Genomic DNA, 20,267 nt, shown 5'->3' with positions numbered 1-20,267 from the left:
AAAAACAGCTGTTGAACTATTTCCATCAACTAATGTTACGCTACTATTCAAGAAGCAGGAACAAGATTAACTGATTAAAACAGCACTGATGTTATTTTAACCAATGCATTTGTTCACACTCTGTGGTGACACACAGTGCAGTCACACTCAGTATGAACAGGCATTATGCCATTAGACAAACAGCTTTGCCCCAGTTGCATATTCCACAAAACTGGTCGGCGAAAAACCAACAAAATTGGTCAGTTCTTCCAGCAGCGGCATCTCGTTCCATCAGTAAAATAAAGCTATTTCTGTACTTTGAACACTAACACTAGGTCAGAGTGTGTGATACGTGGTGTAACAGTTCCCGGAGTTTATACTCAGGCACAGCCTTAAGCTAATATTAATACTAAAACACACAATATCGACAGAATGGGTTCAATCCAAGGTGGTTTGCCCGAATGCTAACCTTGTGTTACATACCAGACCAGATACAGTGGACAACAAGCTCCTAAATATTTGATTGATGTATTGCATGAGTCTTGTATGGCTTTTAATTGTATGTACACTGCTCTGTGTGTCCTCCTGTGTACACCAGATGGGTCATAGCAGAAAACAAATTTCCCCCCTTGCATGTCGTGTGTGTGTGTGCATGTGTGTGGGACAATAAATGTATCTTAATCTTAATCTTAATCTTAGCTACCAGCAGCATTTCCTTCCATACTGCCGACAGTTTGTTGACGTGTTCGTCGCTGTCGGGAAAATCCCAATATTTCATCATAGTAGCGGACTGGAACTACATAGCAACCACCCCAATTCAATTTTCAACACCTGTGTGGATTACCAAGGATAAATATCCTACATTATAGTAACAATAGCACAGTGCAGACAGCGATGCAAAAATGCTAAATGAAAACAAGTGCATCGAAATGTGCTTCCAAAATATTTCCCATGCAGCAATATTAGGAAAGGTCCTGACACTTCTCACAACCACACGTTATAAAACACCAGCCTGCTTCTGGTAGTGTGGCTGTAAAAAGAAAAAAGTGTGTGAGGCTACTCTTGTGATGCTTGATGCCTCTTCCAGTTCAACAACATGATTGCTATGCTGCATTCACCAACATTGTGCTCACTCACTGGTGGATCAGCGTGTTCACGTGTGGCAGCAGGTTAAGGACAGGTCTGCATCCTGTGTACATTAGTGGAAGTCAGTCTTGTACATGTGAATAGTTTGACAATGATGATAAACTCATAAACCAGCAGCATGTAAGCACTGCTGTGCAAAACGGACACAAACAGCACATCTGCATATTTCTAGTCTGGAGCCTACGTGGGGCATTATGCATGTGGCCCCAGGCAATCGAACAGCGTGTGCAGGCACTGTTAGAAAACCGCAGCGTTTGTCGTTTGTAAAAGCGGGATGCTCCACATAAATTGATGCAACATGTGTCACCCAGGAGTTCAATAAACCTGCAGCACCACCTCGTCTGCAGCTGACACGATCCCTGGTGAAGATGAGCACGTGCTCCGCTCTGAGGTGACAGCATGCAGCACTGAATCCACTTTACTGTGCTCTCTGCTCGTTCTGCTCGTTGGATCCCTCTAATGTGTGGCTTTCAGGTTCAGTGGTATGAAATTAATTTGATTTCTTTCAACTTGCCACCTTCACAGATGCAGAGACCAAGCTCCTCTGTTGACGTGGAAACGGGAGGAAGCACTCGCGCTATTTCTGTTGATCTCGTGTTTAAGGTCAACATATATTTTGATTATGACAAAGGTGCATCAGAAAACGACATGAGGCTAAATGTGCATTTCCTATTTAATTATTGGCAGGAATAAAAAAGTAGACGCCGACTCTTTGTATTTCATCAGAATATTGCCAGAGTTGTAATTCAGCTGTTGAGAGACTAACAAAACAGTTTTCTATTTTCGCTCTAAAGGAAGTTAACAGTTAAATCCAAGCAGAGAGCTTTTCTGGGATATCTTTAAGTATATATGACTCACCCAGTAACCAGGCTACACAGACACAGCAGGTCTAAACCCTAGATGTATATATCCCATCAGGGGACCTGTATACAGTGTATACATGAATACATTGATGGCTTAAGCTCAACCCTTCTGCAGTCTGATAAATAACATCATCAATAAGGTTCAGAATATACATTAGCTGTACTGAGCGTCACTACATGAAGGGTTAAAAGCTGCCGAAATAAATTACGTGAATTGAAAATATGTTGAAGGTAAAGTGTTTATTGATGCTTTTGAAGCTTCAATTTCTTTTTCTCCTGTTTTCTATTTTTCAGCAACAGCATCTTACATACATTTCAACCTCAATTATGTCTCTGGACAAGGTACCTGGAAAGGGACTTCTACACTTTTTTTTTTTTTCAAGTGTTTTCCATCTCAGAACCCATCACGTCTGGCACAGGGTTGGCAGGAGGCATTGCAGCCAACTATATGAGTCTGTGCACATGACACAGCAGTTTACTTTGGAGGTTGTTACTGAGCAAACTACACAGTAAAAGTGTAAGAAAGATCAAAACACAAAGGATAACTTCAATCTGAAGCGCATGTTGCATCATTAACTCAAATGCACACACACACACACACACACACACACACACACACACACACACACACACACACACACACACACACACACACACACACACACACACACACACACACACACACACACACACACACACACACACACACACACACACACACACACACACACACACACACACACACACTTCCTTTTTTAGGCTGTCACGTAACCACCACCATTACCTCAGTGAGTTAATAATGAACCACAGCATAACTAGCACTTAAAAATCACTACTAACACAGACACAAACGGATCGAGAGAGAGAGAGAGAGAGAAAGAGAGAGTAGGAGCCGATGGGAGCTGTCTTGTCTTCCTCTTCTCTCCCTGTTCCTTCCCATATTTATGACTTTCTGGAATGTCTGTGCTTTTCTCAGTGATGTCACTAGTTCGAATCGCCATGGTAACACAACAAATCCCCCCATTGCATCTGGTCCGTACATTCAATCTTTCCTTTCCCACTTCATTAAAGTCGGTGTGTGTGTGTGTGTGTGTGTGTGTGTGTGTGTGTGTAAGTAGTTGTATGGATGATAACCACCGCAGTAGGAGGAGAAGCAGACGGATAGAGAACGAACCTAGAAAGTGAGAGAATTTCAGATTCGGAGTCCCGGCTGTCCGACAGCTGTGAAACCTCACGACACGAGTCAAAGCCAAAACTGCTCTCCGCTACAGCACGAAAGCACATCTCCGTGGCTGCGGTGTGTCTGTGTGTGTGTCTGTGTGCATCCCGCTGCCATGGTAACACCACAAAAGTAGCCTTAACGGAACAGATAGGACCAGGATGTGTGAGAGCGAGAGTGTGTTTACAGTCCAGGTAAACCGTGCACTGCCCCATCCATCCACTGTGTTACAGAAAGTACTCTGCACCTTAACGAATACTCTACTTTCCTACTTGACATAAATAAAAATAAATCTCTTCCCTCCATCTAACTGGAACAGGAATTAGAGTCTATATATAGTCTTATGGCCACATTCAAAGCTTTGTGCCATTTTGAAAAACAGTATGTCATAGAAGTGCAATGCATCCTGGGATAGTTTGGCCTGAGAAGGATCCACCAGTTGGAGCCTTCTAGTTTTTTTGACTTCTTGTTTGTTCCCATCACCTGGAACACACGGTAGGTTTCTCATTGATTTATAAAATATCATCTCAACTTGCACAGTAACGGAATACATGAAAGGTGACTGAGCAGTCGTCGGTATAAATGTGTTATAACCTACTGACAAAGGTGTCCGTGTGTTTAAAAGGAAAATAAGAGCAATTTGGTGGTTGGAAATACTGAGTGGTCACATTAATCGGAGAGGAAACACACAGACATCTGTGCACTCTGCTGCTGTGTTACACCAACCACTTGTCTTCCACTGTGAACGGATGAGAAGTTCAGTTTACTACACATTCAGACACATGTTGACTGAGTGTCTTATTCACTTTCTCTGTCTACTTTCACGGATGATTTGTGTCGCAGCTATCATCACACTAAACAAAGGCTACAGAGAGTCTCAAAAACCTGAGTCTGGTCCACAGGCATTTCCCAGAAGTGACTTCAGAGTTGCATAAACTGTCCAAATGAAGTGTTAAGAGATTTTTATTATGTGTGTGGGATAGAACAGATGGACCAATGTGTAATGGGAATGCTTTTCCCCAATGGCACACTGCAATATGTTCAAATGCTCCACGACCAGCACATCATTTAGTTTTTCAGGTGTGAGGCCAGACAGAGGCAAGGACTGAGGAAAGCTGGAACTTGACAGATGTGACATTGGTTTTACTTTAATTTATGTAATTTCTTGTTAGGTGACATGCTCTTGCTTCAGTAATAATGCAGCACCTGCCATATTAGAAATCTAGGAAGGGAGAAACAGTTGAAAAATCCAATCCTTCAGATAAAAAAGTTGGTATGATCTGGAGGTGGCCAACAGAATTGGCAAAAATACGTTTTTTTATGTCTCTGCCAACAGATTTAGGGCATCGACTTGAAAAAACCCACAAACCAGGTAAAACTGCCACTGCTTAACAATTACGATAAATACTCAACAGTACCCCCTGAGATTAAACTTATACAATAAATGTTAAGATCTAACAACAAAAGAAACTTGGTACTTAGAAATTGCCTCTGCTTTCTCTCACACACATTATAAAATACAGTCATAGCAAAGACCAAGGTGACATCCCGCTGCAGATGTTTTTGCAGAAGCAATTACCAGAGCAATTCCATGTGAGACACTCATCATGCACCTGCCTCTGCTGAACTACTCAATAAATTTCAAAATTCTAATAATTATTATAACTGCTCTATTGGTGATGATGCAGAAATAAGGAGAATCTGAGCCGTGGTAAAATGTCATTGAGCCGTGAAGCTACATTACATAGCAAAGTATCTAATGAGTAAAGTTAGTGTTTAAATTATCATCCATCACTGGTATCAACATCGACTATAATGGCATCGAGGTGAGATGCATTAGGATCTGAATGACAGTGCCTAATTCAATTCAAAATGAATCAATGCAATAATTGTTATAACTAATGACTTAGTATTTAGGTCATTTGTTACTTCCAGCAATTTGCCATTATATATTATCTCTGTCTTTTCACAAATGATCAACGGATTAATCAATAATGAAAATGACTTTGTGCCCCATCTTCCAGCTAATGTCGGCCTGTTATTAATTGACACTATCTTTCCTAGTTGATGTTTAAAAGCCATTTGTTTTCTGTGAGCAGTTTTTTTTTTTAACAACTAATCCAGTAGAGGCCCAGGGTTTGTTTGGTCCTGCAAGTCTCAGATTTACACACAACAGGGCCAATAACAAACTGCTGGGAAACATCTGCAGAAAGAGGCCACAGTTATTCTCTGATCATACTTCTGTCCTGCACTCTCATTTCTCTTACTGAGACAGACATCACAAAGACAGGTCCACTTGAGTATACGAGCAATAGACAAGTGATTAAAGTCAATGTATCCCATGTTGATAGCAGCTACTGCTCTCACAGTCGGTCACCTCCACACATGGCTTCTGCTGGTACAGTGGGACCGAGAAGGTTTAAGTGGACTGATGCAATTAGTGCTCCAACTGAGTCGGACCTGATTAGAGACAGATCCTGCAGCAAGATCGGTATCTAATTAACATTGCACCCAACAGAGGGAGAAATCCCTCTCTTTTCAAATACTATGAAAAACTGTGAAGTGACAACGTGCTGAGATAAGACAGTGGGTAAAAAGAAAAAAAGGCTTAAACAATAACATATGCATGCTGTCTTTATTTGAGAAGAATCTCAGTTTCACTTTGCTTCCGAAAACCCGATAGGCCATATGTTTATCTGCTCCAAGTCTCTGAGGCAGGCCGGTTCCAAAGTTATTTGCATTGATTATAGGCCTGCTATTTAGGGTAAATGTTTTAAGTTAAATCAAAGAGGGTTGTTAGAGGGGAAACAAATAACTGACAACATATGGTTTCCTTTGGCGCAGGACAGAATGTTCTCGCTGCAGCCGCACAAGAGGCGGAAGACTGATCTGCACTTCAAGCACTAACGTTCACTTCGCTGGTGAACAACTCCATCTGAAACTACCAGACTGGGACACATTCTCTTACACACACGCAGACGCACACACACACACACACACACACACACAAGCAGTGTGGCCTCGGATGAAGGCCTGGGCCCCAAAACTTAACCTTCAACTTCAAGTAAAGGGAAAGTGTTTTTTTTATTATTATCTTTCTTCTTTACACATTTGAGCAATTTTCCTTAAAGAGCGTTGGAGCTCGTTTTTCAAGGCATCATTAATCCAATCCCCGCATCTGTCGGAGTGCAAATTCATGACAAACAATAGATTTTAACTATTGTTTAAATCAATTTATTTTATTGATAAATCATTATGTCTAATGTCATAAAATTGTAAGAAATAATGTTTGCATGCGTTTGTTGCACCAAAAGTGATAAACACAATTTCTGCTTCATCGGTGACTCAAACTATTAATTGATCAGGAAAACAGATGGATAGTGTGAAGAAACAGCAGGGGCGGATCCAGTGGTAGGGACGAGGGGGCGCTGGCCCCAGATGAAAACTGGGTGGCTTCTGAAGTGCCTATGCAGATCCTATCAGTAGACTTTCTTCTTTTTAATTACTAATGATAAATATGACAATATGTAAAGAATTTGTATCTACAATACAAACTGTGTAGAACCAGGAAGGATTTTTCAATATATATTTAATGATGCTTGGCTTTGAATCCAAGCTATAGAGCTAACAGTAAACAATGAATATATACCTTACTGACTCTGGAATTGTGCATGGATGTTATACATATAATTGGGCTCTGAATGTAAATTGTGGCCCCTGATTTATAAAAGATCTTAGATCCACCACTGGAAAACAGGGATTTGGTGGAAATGAACATAATCCAGTGTTTATGCGTTTGTAGAAAGTATAAACAAATTAAGGGAAAATAATTTTGTAAAGGAAAAAATGTAGAAAAAAGTTATCAATGTGTGAGTGTGTTGAATTTGATCCAGCCACTAACAGCTGGTGAAAGTGACTCCATGCACTGATCCCCAGTTCATGGCTCAGCTATCGAACCCGCGGTACTTACAGCACGCTGGTGGCCAGCGGGATGTCTGCCGCCGCTGGGGCCCTCTCCAGCCCGATGTTGGAGCAGTTGACGATGCAGGACGCCTGGTGCTCCGCCAGCGAGCAGCTACAGTTGACGGGACAGGGGCCGCAGCTCCTGCCGCCGTCCCCCTGCGGCCCGGAGCCCCATGCCTCCAGGCAGCAGAGCGCCACAAGCAGGCTGGAGAAGAAGCTGAACCTCGGTGCGCAGACGCCATGTTTTCGCTTGGATAAAGTCAGTCCATTTCCACAAGGCATAGCTCACTCACATCGCATCGCCTCTGATGGTGTAAGTCCTCTCAGTCCGGGAAGAAAAACAAAGTTCACAGAACGCGCGTCCGCTATTCCACGGCGTGTCCCATGCGGGGAGACAGAAACAGAGGAAGGGGTTCAACTTTTAGACGCCGATGTGTCCCCTGCGTTTTCCCTTAGGTCTGCTCGGATCCCCTTTCCTCTGAAAATCTAACGGAGCGTCTCAACCACTCTTTCGGGGGAGAAAAAAGTTTGGGAGAACTTCCTCTCTCCTCCTCCTCCTTCCACTGCATGCAGTTCCCTGCACCACCGCTGAGACCTGGCACAGCTCTGTCTCCTTGAACCTGCTACAGTGCATCACAGGAGGGATACACGGTTAAATAGCCTCAAGCTTCTCTTGCATTGTAATCAAAGCACCTGAATTTACAGGCTAACTTTCAGAAAAGAAAACATTGAAATGTTGTATTAAACACGACTGTGAAATAACTAACAACAAACAGATGCCTCTGCCGAGGCCTAACAGTCCCCTGATGACACCACATTTAAATAAACTAAAACCCCATTTTTATTTGGATCTCATAAATATCAGCTATATTAATTATTCTCTGAGAGATCAATGAAAATCTCTCACGATGTTGAAGAAAGTGCGAAAACATGCGAGATCCACCGCCTGATCTGGATCTGCAGTGAGATTGAATGGGTTCTGATGCCCTGATCATAACTGATTCTTCCATCTAGTTCGGGGAATCAGTTCAAGTTGTTTTTGCATAATCTTGCTAATTTACACACAAACAAACCCGTGCTGATGAAAACATAACCTCCTTGGTCGAGGAAAATAAGCTGAACCAAAGTAGAGCAGTCTGGAGGCCTCCGCAGGAATTATTTTAGGATGTTTTATGTTGGGAGATATAAATTCCCATCTGGTCTCTGGCATTGGGATTAGATGAACCTTAACATGACTTCTAGTGACCTAGACTGTTATCTGCTTCCTCCCATATGGTAACACAGAGATTATACTCTTGTACCACAGGTTTTTTCGGTTTGAATGTTCACTTGCACGTTGGACCAAGAGTTTTCCCTGTTGAAAGAACCATCAAGCCGAATTTTAATAGACTTTCGGGTGGTAATACTTTAAGTACCGGAACCTTTGGAGTTTGGCTTGCGGCATTAAACATACCTGATAGGTTGACGAATCCATCATTTAATTTCAGCCATAAATTAAAAAAGAATCTGTTGCTGCAGTTATGATCTTTTAAATATATTCAAGTATGGATAAGGAAACCAAATTCCATTAATTCAGAGAAGAAGCTTTGTCTTTGCTAACAAAAGCTGTACCACGTATCTTAAACCGCCTCTACGCATAAATCCCGAAATGATTTCATAGGAAAACAATAAATCAGAGGACAAATCAAATGTAAGGCTTTGCTGAAAAAGAAAGAGAATACTTTGAAGCAGTCGCCTTGGAGTCCTTCATCTTGAGGCAGTGATGTAACTGCTGCGTGGCCTCCTTCACCCACACACACGAGAAGTTTTCATCTCACAGAAGTGTGACGATGACACTGCTCCCCAATGATCTGATTGTGAAGTGACAGTTATCCAAACTTGTGTTTTGGGGCCTTTTAGAAACCCCATTCCCCAGCCGTCCATCCCTCTCTGCGGTATGTCCTGAAAGTAGTGGCACGGGCACGTGTTGGAGGTGTTTCCCTGGTATTTGACTTGGCCGGAGCCAACCCAGCCTCCCTGCAGGAATCTGGAGCGCTACACAAGAGAAACTCCCCACAGCGACTCTCAAACTCTCTTGTCCTCGTTGGCAGCAGTTCATTGCAGAGTTCATGTTTGAGAAGCAAAATGCACAAGTGGTTGAAATTAGGCCAAATAATCCTAAAGGTTACTTTCCAGGACAAATAACAGCATTGTATATCATTTCTATGTTCTCATATAACGCAAGAAATAACAGCGCTAAACCCTCAATATCTGCTTTCCACAGAGTTACAGCCTATACACATTTTATTTCCCAACTTTTTATCGAATCTTCATATTCAGATTGAGTGACTATTCAAACCCTAGACTGGAGGTTTTCTTGGCTGCACCATTCAATCAAAATATAATTTCTGCAGAACTGAATTTAGCATATTTAGTAGCTTTGGAAACATTGACATTTAGAGTAAAAAATAGTGTGAACATAGACTTTAAATTGTGAAATATTACAAGATAATGGATGAGCAGATAAAAGATGATAGAAAATAGAGATGTTACTATGAATATATATCGACATCACAGAGAAAATGGTACCAAAGTGCCTTAAAGGGTCCTTGCTCCTCTATAGCCTACATTTACCTTTGTGTTTGACGTCATTTTGCCTCAGTCCTCCAGACTAATGCTTTAGATTCTTCCTCAGAAAATGTTTATATTGAGCTTGTGATAGCTCTAATCAATGAGGTGTAGCTGTGCTGTCTTGCTGAAAGAAGTGGAGGCAGTTAACACGAGGAGATTTTCATGTATTCTTGTGTTTTTACAATGATCAGTGACAAGCAGGCAGAGAAATAATAGTTAGTCTCAAAGGGCTTCACAGACTCAAATTGTACATAAAGCTATCCTGGTAACTTTAGTTAGCCAGTGAGCCTTGGTTAAATTGAATGGTGTTCTGGATGTCAGGCAGTCATGCTTGTGTCTCTATGTAGCTTTGTTTGTGGTGATTGTGTTTGTGGCAACAGATCCTGATGGCGGATCAAGATTCAAAGATCGTGATGGTGGATGGTGATTGTGGAGGCAGCTGATTGTGGATCATGATGGTGGATCGTTATTGTGGGCGTGGAGATGGATTGTGATCATGGTGACAGCTGATCATGGACCATGATTACAACAAGAATGCTTGATTTACTATAAACCCACAAACATTCTACCATTACTGACACTAACTCCTCCATTTCAATTGTCGTTGCTAATCCCTTCATTAATATCAGACATTTTCTTATGTGTTAATACTTTAAACATTGACACACCTTTCTATTGTGTTAAAAACAGTTTTTAAGTAATGTTGTAAATAGTGTAATTTTGTTGATGTGCTCAGTTAGATGCAGCATCTATTGCACTTCTATTCGTCGAGGGAGAGGGATCCATCACATGTGGCTCTCTCTGAGATTTCTAGGTTTCTCCCTATAATAAGGTTGTTTTGGCAGTTCTTCCTCACTCTTGTTGAGGGTTCAGGACAGAGGATGCCGCACCTTGTTAAGCCCCATAAGACAAATTGTGATTTGTTTATATGGGCTATCCAAATAGAATTTGATTGACACTTAATAAATAGTAATAATGATAAACAGCACTATACACAAGGTAACGATGAGGCTGATCGATATGAAGCTAACACTTCACTTCAATACTATAATCCATCCTACCAAGGGGCATAGATCCATTTAATGTTTATAAAGGCTGAAGGCCACAAATGTCAACTCAGGGTGGTGCTAGAAGAAAAGTTAAGGGATCATCAGAGACTTTTGAATGAAATATCTAATCATCTAATCACAAAAATGTCACGCATTTTGTTTTCCAACATCGATTTCAATTCCATCTCTAGAGCCATGCTGCTAACAGAGCTAAAAACAATATACATAGATATATGTGTGGAGAAGTGTATTTGAAGTTTACTGCCTTAAAGCCAATATGTGATTTTTCGAAATATTCTATTCCATATTTATTGACACCCGAAAAATTGTCTTCATCATGTCAGGGTACGGATGTTTACCACCCAACATGTCCTACTTGTGAGACCTGATCAAAACTGACATATCGGTTAATGTACACATTTCGATTGAACATTACAGAATACTGCAGTTGGCCTACTGAACCACTTATGTTTGAAACGCAGTATTTTATAAGGTATGTGTCTGGCCAGGAACGGCCCAGTCTGGGCTGGGGGAAAATAAAAATGAGCTTGGCTTCTGTTTGGTTATAGGGAGGGTCCTCCAGCCCGGCCAGGAAAACAACACTTACTTAGGCCTCTGTCTGTGTTATTGTAGGGCTACAGGAAGAGAGGGGGAGCGGAGGGGAGAGGGATGAGGACAGAATGCCGAAGGAGAGAGTGAGGAGGGTCTTGAGAGGGTGAGGGAGATGGAAGCACATGGCAAAGAGGAAGAGAAGAGAGCTGTTGTCACAGGCTGAAGGATAGGGCACTGAGGATGTGGGGGGGGGGGGGGGGGGGGGGAGATGACTATAGGGACAGAGACCTGCAGAGGGTAAGAGAGAGAAAGCACGAAATTATCATAACAATAATATTGTGCTGCAAAAGAGATGTTACTTAACTTCTGTCTCCTCTTATTGTAGGATAGCACTCAGCAATGATTACAGATCTGCTTTATTTACCAACTCTCACTGATTGGAGACTCATTGCCTGGTCTTGCTTCTAACAGGATATAAAACATGTTTATTAACTGCGACACATTTCCTGGCTAATTAACAACTCGATATTAGTAACACTTCTTCTAAACAGGATTCATGATGAATCGTTTGCACTGGATACGTAATAAAACTTTATACAATTCTTTATTTTATTTATTTAACAATTGTTACTAAAATAAAAATAAATATTATTAAATATTATAATAAATAATTTAAAAATAAAGCAGATTTTTTTTTTTAATTATGCTAGTCTTTGGATTAACTGTAAGATTAAAAAGCCCAAACGTCAATGGATCAATAACACTACTCTCAAAACATGATAAATATAAGATAATGATATAACACAATAAATCACTGATACTCTAACAATAATTTACCTGTGTACCTCCTATTCAAGTAGAATCTTTTATTTGCAGTATTTTTGCACATCGTTCTCGCTACTTATACTCGAGTAACATATATGAATACCTAGTCCATGATAACATCTATTTGATTTCCATGTAAGGGTAAAGAAAAGCTAAAATCTGAAACTCAAATTCTTTTTTCTGGTGCTTTTCTTCCCATTTGCAAGGTGCTTACTTCTCAATGTCTGTAAAATTATTTAAATGATAAAACCAGAGAGGTGAAAATCCCTCTTGGATCATTTGATTGGAATTCTGACAGCTCACGTATTTCCGTTTCGTATTAATGGCTTTCAAGAGGACAAGTTTATATTAAGGGAACCACTGCCATAAAATCCGTGTTGAGTAAATTCCCTTATAAACACTCAGAGGCCAGATATAAAAAAAAAAAAGACATTTAAAAAATCTTTGGTATGGAGTAATATGTCACTGGAATGAAATACAAGATTCATTCTGACAATAAAAGTGAATTTTTGTTCAAGACGACACCTTAAAAAAAATTAAATTACCTTTGTCCTATCCAAGTGGAATAAAGTGATCAATAAAAAGAATAGTATAATTAAGAGAAATGTAAACATATTATTCATAAATGGTTCAATAATGGTGGCAACTTGCCTCCACCACCCCAGCCTCAACCTTTTAGCACTGGGTAAATGGTATTCATCTTGAACAAATGTTTTTGCATGTGTTCCCTGTTTTATCTTAGCATGCTGCGTGGCTACTCCAGGGAACACCCAAAGAATGGAGCCATCCGTGCCAAGCACAACTGTTTTCCCATTTGTGCAATTAATGGTTAAATCATGAGTGATTCCTGACTGAACTTCAGAACATGTTCAGGTAATCTGAGATCTCACTCGTGTGAAACTGAGAAATCCCAGTCGTAAGGTTTTACAGAGATACACATAGATATTCCAGTTGTCACCACTAAAGAGTAAAGCCTCGACACCTATATAATTGAATGAACGTTCATTCATCCATCGTCCACAGCACTCATCCTTCGAGGGTCTCAGCTGCAGCTGGAGTCAGTCCTAGCTGACCTTGGTGCGATGTGGTCAGCAGCACAGATCTGTACATAACGTCCCAGCCTCAGAAAACACAAGAGCAAATGGATTGAATTCATATTTGAAGGCAATGTCCCGGAAAGAATTGGCAAAAGTCTGTTGGTGTGCGCCCCGGGCTCCTCCCGGGGCTACGCCTGTCTAAGGGTCGCTTTTCCATCACTCGAAGCCTGCCTGCGAGGCTGGGGCTGTCATAGGCTGCCCGGGGGTCTCCACCGCGGGGGGGAAAGTTATGGAAAAGCAACCCTCAGAAAGGCGTAGTGGGGGGGACTCTGAGGAAAGCATTTAATAAATCTTTCTCAACAGAGGCTTAAAAAAATCATGTTAAAAAGTGAAAAAAAAAAAAAAGCTGCTTCAGTATTGACTGCAAATGTAAAACAATTGTAAAGCATTTTTCCTGTAATGTTGACAGGGAGAATATTGCCAGTCAATACTACACAATAATGAGCATGAACAAAAGAAGAAAGAGCAGAATCCTTGATGCATCTAGATATACGCCAAGGCCAAACCAATTTACCTTCAATCGTCAGTGACCTCAAGCCACTCTGGTCCAGCCACGAGAAATATGGAGATTCAGAAAAGCACTCAGAGGGCACATACCTTCCCAAAGGCTGGACAGTCATCTCAATGAGTTATTTGAACGTAATGATAGTAAATGATATAGGAAAAGGCTGCTGGATCCAAAAATCGTATCAGTGTGATCCAGGCTGGGTTTGGTATCGGGACGACAGAGGTGAATTACAGCACCAGCCTTTTCTCAGTTAAGAAAGATAGGGGTAGAGAGAGGCAGAGAGAGAGAGAAAGAGTTTATTTCTAAAGGATGTGACACAGTGGTTTCTCTTCTATGTGAACACTAGAGAACAAATACACCTCTTACCCTCTCAACCTGCTCCTCCTGTGATTTAATGAGGAAGCACTTCTTTGTTCTGTCAGGAATCTGCATCTCATTTCACCTGCGATGTGTGTGTGTGTGTGTGTGTGTGTGTGTGTGTGTGTGTAGGTGTGTGTGTGTGTGTGTGTGTGTGTGTGTGTGTGTGTGTGTGTGTGTGCCCATGTCCATGTGTGTTTTACCTGTCCACTTAAATAGCTTTCAACTTTTCATTATTCCTAAAGCTTCACACGCAGCAACGCCTTCTATTTGCAGCTCATCTAGGTGCCAGGCTGTAGATCAGGTGATAGAGCAGGCTGGACATTAATTGTAGGGTTAGTGGTTCAATCCACAGTTCTTCAGTGCAAGATATATATATATATATATATATATATATTGTCTTGCATGTAACCCCACTTTCCTGTTCTCACCAACTATTTATTTTCCCCTATCTTTTAAGAAGCGCTCAGATATTTAGTTGCTTGAGCAAATCAAAGCACAAGAAGGGCTATCTGCTTATTTCAACATCTGAAAGTGAATTAAATAAGTTCTCCCCTCAAACTGAAAGACCTCGCTCTTGAGTAGATATAGAAAAAATCTAACTTTACCTACCAGTAATAATCTATTATCTTCTCTTACCAACATTGCTTCATATACACTCTATATTTGAACATATGATCAACCTTACATTCATCACAAATACAGACTCCTTCTTGGCTTCCATTACTTGGTATAACTCCCCTCAAGATGCTTCTTTGTCTTTTATTTCTAATTAATTAACAGTCTTTATTGTAATTAAATTCGAGTTTTTATGGTAATATTTTGAGCTTATGAGTATAAAGATAGTTATTTTCTATGTTGTAGTGCAGATTCTTTTTTCTGAGCAGTCATATTTTCCTGTTTTCCTTGCATCTCTCTCACAAACACATTGCCCACAGGATTATAATGGCCGTTGACAGGTGGATAGGTCAACCCTCAGCCTGTGTGATAGCTTCACTTCAGGGGATCCCTGTGAAGATGGGTATTAACTCCTTTACCCACCCTGATATTAACTAAAGTATAATGCTGTGTCTTGAATGCGATTCTCCAGTCAGTGCACTCACTGACACCGTATTACACTGTGTGCACAGGCCGCTCACTGGCATACAGCATGAATTCACACAAAGGTAGTGTTGTCCCAAACATGCAGTTGTGCACACCACAACTGTTTCTTGGCAAAACTTCTGCCAGCCACCTTCCTACCATTTCACACATTTTAAAATACATTTCTAGCTGCTCCCTTATAATAATAATAATAATAATAATAATAATAATAATAATACTTAGTATTACATTTTATATATCATGCAAAATTAAATTGGAGACAATTTGATAACATAAAAGCAATTAAAACATTATGATAATACTAAATGAGATAATAAAATTGGACATACTGTAAGGAGTAGGTTAAGTTCAAATTTGAAAAACAAAACAACCACTAAAAAAGTATTACATTCATCCAACCTTCTGGAGATAAATGGAGGTATTAACTTTTCTGTGTCTGCCTGGGAGACGAATGGTCAAACTTCTGAAATATAACTTTAAATGATTTGACCTGTTCCCTGGTATTAAGCTCAGATGATTCTAAGGGATCAGGCAGTTTTTCTCACTCAGCTTTTGCCCCAATAATTAGGATTTCTGTTTTGATATAACTGGAGGAAGTTGTTAATCATCCACACACTTATGTCGGCGATGCATGCAGTCATGTTGATGATAGAACTCCTATTAGCAAGTGTGTTTGTATCATTTTTTTTGGTGTGTGTAGAATATCTCTGCAGAGAAGGAAAAAAGGCAATGACGATGTAACATGTAACACTACAAGCCTTTAAATATCAAAATGCATCTGCCTTTCCTCCTCCGTTCTATGTGTGTGTGTGTGTCTGTGTGTGTGTGTGTGTGTGTGTGTGTGTGTGTGTGTGTGTGTGTGAAAAAGAGGTAAAAATTATATAAACACATCTTTATATGACTGACATTTAAAGATGCAATTAATGACTCACTCAACATTCATTATTCACAGAAATCTATGAGTAGGAGGGAACCTTTTAAAGATTTTTATAATATATATTTGTCACCATGAACTGAATAACTTGACAATATCATAAACTGCACATAATGTACTATTTCGAAAGTTCAGCTCATGTTGAGTTTTATTCTCTCAGAAAAAGTATAAACTGCCTGATAAAACATGTCTTTGTGCTTCAGTGCCGGTAGGTGAAAAAGCTATTTTCAGGACATAATGGCTCGATGTGCTGAGAGTCTTACTGGTGAGTAATCATTCAAGCCCAATCAAACACACATCAGCCGCTCGCTGCGTCCTTCAAAAAAGGAATTTAAATACACCATCTTTGGATGCAGCAAGACAAAATCATAACATGTTTACTCGACAAGTACTCAATCTTTGTGTAGCAGGATTTCTAAAAGTCATTCTAACCGGTCTTATTCACGGGGAGCAAACTTGACAAGCACAAACACACCAGCCAACATGAGAGACTCCCAGTCATTAAGGAGGTTCATGCGTTTCATTTTGTTTCTCTTGTGGCAGGCGTGGATGATTGTTTGTCTCGGTGTGTTGGCCCAGTGATACACTTGTGACTCGTCCGTTGGGTTTGGCTCCAGCCCCCTTGTAACCCTCAAAGGATAAGGTAATGGATGGGTAGATGGATGGATGCCTGGATGGATGAAAGAAAGAAAGGAAGGAAGGAAGGAAGAATGAATGGGTGGATGGGTGGATGGGTGAGTATGGAAAGACAAACTGATGATTTTCCTTATGATTTTTTAAATTGCAATAAGTTCCAAATATAGAATAAAATAATTTTAGAAAGTTCATTTCTCTTCTGTCTTGACCCCAGATGACTGTGCCCATCTGTATCCATCTCACTCCGACTGTGGCATTTGGAGTTTTATAATGTGGCAGACTAGAACGCCACATAAACTCGATTTCAACATTCCATAACAATTACACTACGTCAATGATAAGACGCCCAAAGGAGTTTTGAATACTTACTGCTGATGTACTTTTGCTTTAATTTAAAGAGGAAGTCAACAACGTTATGTCCATGGACCTTGCAAGGTCCCAGCTGCCCCTTGTTGGGGAGGCCAGCTGATCATTTCTAGATAACACTGTCATCATCGCAGAGGAAATGAACCTCGGACTGTTCATCTTCTCTCATCATCCTGTCACAACCCTCTATGTTCTCAGGGTCAGGGTTGAATGATTACAAGGTGAGAACACGTTAAACTAGGCCGGTTTGACGGTCGACTGAAGCATCCTCTGTTTGGCTACAGCCAACAACCTTTATCTATGTCATTTCCTCAATGTCTCTCTGTTGTGCTGTGCAATGAAATGCAAAACACCTACTGATATCATGCACCAGGCCTAAGGAATTTAGAAAAACACTGCAGCACCTACCTTATCTTGTACATGTGGGAATATATTTGTATTTAGATGACTTTATTAATGTATACATAGACTGCAGGCGGGTATCTTGCTTTGGCAAATAGCACTGACTGATCTCTGTTAAGCAAAGAGGAGACATTTAATGTCAATGTGAAGGTAAACAGTCACACGTATGAATTGAAATGATGTTTGTAGAGAGAAATGATGCCAAAGCTGCTATGGTGTCGATCTGAGAGCGACACTGGTCAAACACCCCATTATATTCTGGTTTATCTGGGCTTACTGGTTGTGATCACCTCGTGTCATATTTGTTTACATTTGATCCAGTTACAAATTAGAAATCCAACTAAAGACTTTTGTATGACAAATATATGTCCAGTCGTCGTCACCTATGTGTTGGGTCACAAGTATAGCTACACCTGAACACCCATCAAAACATACACAGATCTATCAGGTCTGACAACGTCTTAGTTCTCCAACAGATTTCTGTTTTCTACGCTGAAGCTATTTTGTCATCGTTCTTCTTCTCATCTTTGAAGGTGGTTGGCAGTTTTTTTTCCTTCTGGTTATTTGAGGACTTGCTCATGAATGTGCTTGAATCCTACACGTGTAAGCTTTGACTCATGTTTCCATAATTCCATTCCTGTCCTGATATGTGTTCATCAAAACCAGTCATTCATCACAGCCACTGGCCGACCAGTGTTTATAGTGTTCATTCATTATGATCTTGTTTGTTTCTACATATATCCCTCTGCTACATCTACGGTGTATATGGTGTGTTCTTGTCAGACGGGCTGGTGTGAAATACCCTTGAGAGCTATTGACTCTATTGACTCTATATGCATGAAATATAAACTAATGTCAATGATCATATCTCAGCTCTACGTCCGTACTCAATCTGCACCACACTCTGGGACTTGCACTACACCTGCTAGACATCAGTGCTGACAGTACTTCAAAACATGGGGCCAGTGCTACTAAAGAGATCTATACGTCCTATCCTTGTCCTATAAATTTAGGACCACGTTCTGAGAAACAAAAAAACATTTTCAGAAGAAATATCTGGTTATGTGAATGTGCATGTTTACTGCATGTCTGTTTATCTCTCCGCTGTTGCCTCAATATACTTAAGTTGCATAAATTGCATTTTTCATATAGTATTCTCAGTACTACACAGTATTAAAATACAGCGTTTACATGCTCTATTCGTTTGTGTTTATATATGCAGTTTCCAGGTGTGTCAGGGTTCATGCTTACTGAGATTGTGGATTGAGGGGATTCCTGCATTATTGAGGATGCTCATACTCCTGCTGACATTTTCTGTGAGATATTGAGGTTTACTTTAAGGTCCATTTTCGGATCTGAATAGGAATCAAAACGGACACCCACTGCTCAAGGCATGTATGCTCCTGTGATATATGTAACCTAACGATTCGGCTACTAGGTGACCCCATGCTGGTTATGTAGCAAGAGAAAAACTAACATTTAGTTCATATAATCACATCCCTATCTTCAGAGATGGGCAAAAATACATCCAAATGTATTTTAAAATAAAATACCAAATTCCCTATTCCCTATTGTAAATATCAAAATACAGCAGCCACAGCCTGTACCAGAGGAAACTACTGTATTTTAGTGTAATAAAAATAAAAAAACAAATAAAAAGAATAATGAAAAGAAATCTCACTCAATCAGTCGCAATAATCTTTGCAAATATGGCTACAAAAAAGTTGCCATATTTGAGCTTCTCACCCAATAGTTTAGAATAGATCATATTTTCTGTTAGTATTTTTGGCCAAATCTGTCTTAATACATTTTGAAACTACATCAACAGAGTCATTGTCTAAGTTGGTGCTGGTCTCGAAACCTTATACCTGCTTCTCCAACCTTCACCAGCTAAAGAGTTTGGGAAGAAAAACACCTTATACCAGGATCTCTTGCACTGATTGGTCTCAAACTTTAGACCCAGATTCGGCCCAGACTGTCACATTGTTACACTGTCACTTGCGTGGTCTGCTCCTGTTTGCCTCATCTCAGCCACAAGTAAGCTATAGCAATACCACAGGTCAACCAAAGGGGCCAAAGGGTTCTGTTCATGGCCCAATGCTTTTCTCTCTTTTTATATTTCACCCCTTGGCCCTTTGACATTCCTGGAATTAATTGCACTGTGCTCCCGATCAATTTACGCTCCTAAATTCAGATAAACTACGACAAGCCTGGACAATGGCGTGGCCTAATGATGTTTTACAAAGCTAAAATTCTGTCTTTTCTGTCTGGCGCAGATGTTGAAATCCTTATTCGCCGCTTCGTGTCATCTACACTGGTTAGGTGTGATGGTTGTTTTCTGGCACCTGTTTGTACTAAAAGTCTTCTGCTAGAATTGTAACTGAATCCAGAAAGCTTGACTCAATTCCATCAATTCTAGATTGCCGTCATTGGTTCTCCATCTAGGCCAGATCGGACTTTGAGGTGCTTTTAATGAAGTACAAATTCAAAATTCTGCTTTCCTTCTACTTCATGTTGAAACCTGCACTCTATTTACCTCAGGACAGACGGGATACAGGAATCCTGCGAGTCTGCAGAGTTAAAAGAAGTCAGCAGGCTGCAGGGTCTTTTCATATTGGGCGACCTTCCTCTTGCTCAACCTATATGCTGAAATCAGA

General features: G+C 40.4%; 1 protein-coding gene across 1 annotated transcript in view; it reads right to left on the bottom strand.

The window, feature by feature from the left end:
* pkd1a (polycystic kidney disease 1a) overlaps positions 1-7,713 on the bottom strand; it is a 64,206-nt gene extending 56,493 nt beyond the window's left edge. Inside the window, exon 1 of the mRNA XM_053419338.1 lies at positions 7,178-7,713. Within this exon, the coding sequence (XP_053275313.1) occupies positions 7,178-7,452 (275 nt within the window). The 5' untranslated portion in view covers positions 7,453-7,713. The remainder of the gene's footprint in view (positions 1-7,177) is intronic.
* Positions 7,714-20,267: the final 12,554 nt, after the last annotated feature.

Source organism: Pleuronectes platessa, chromosome 3 (genome assembly GCF_947347685.1).
Source record: "Pleuronectes platessa chromosome 3, fPlePla1.1, whole genome shotgun sequence".
Taxonomy (NCBI): Eukaryota; Metazoa; Chordata; class Actinopteri; order Pleuronectiformes; family Pleuronectidae; genus Pleuronectes; species Pleuronectes platessa.
This window is presented reverse-complemented; position numbering and strand designations above follow the sequence as displayed.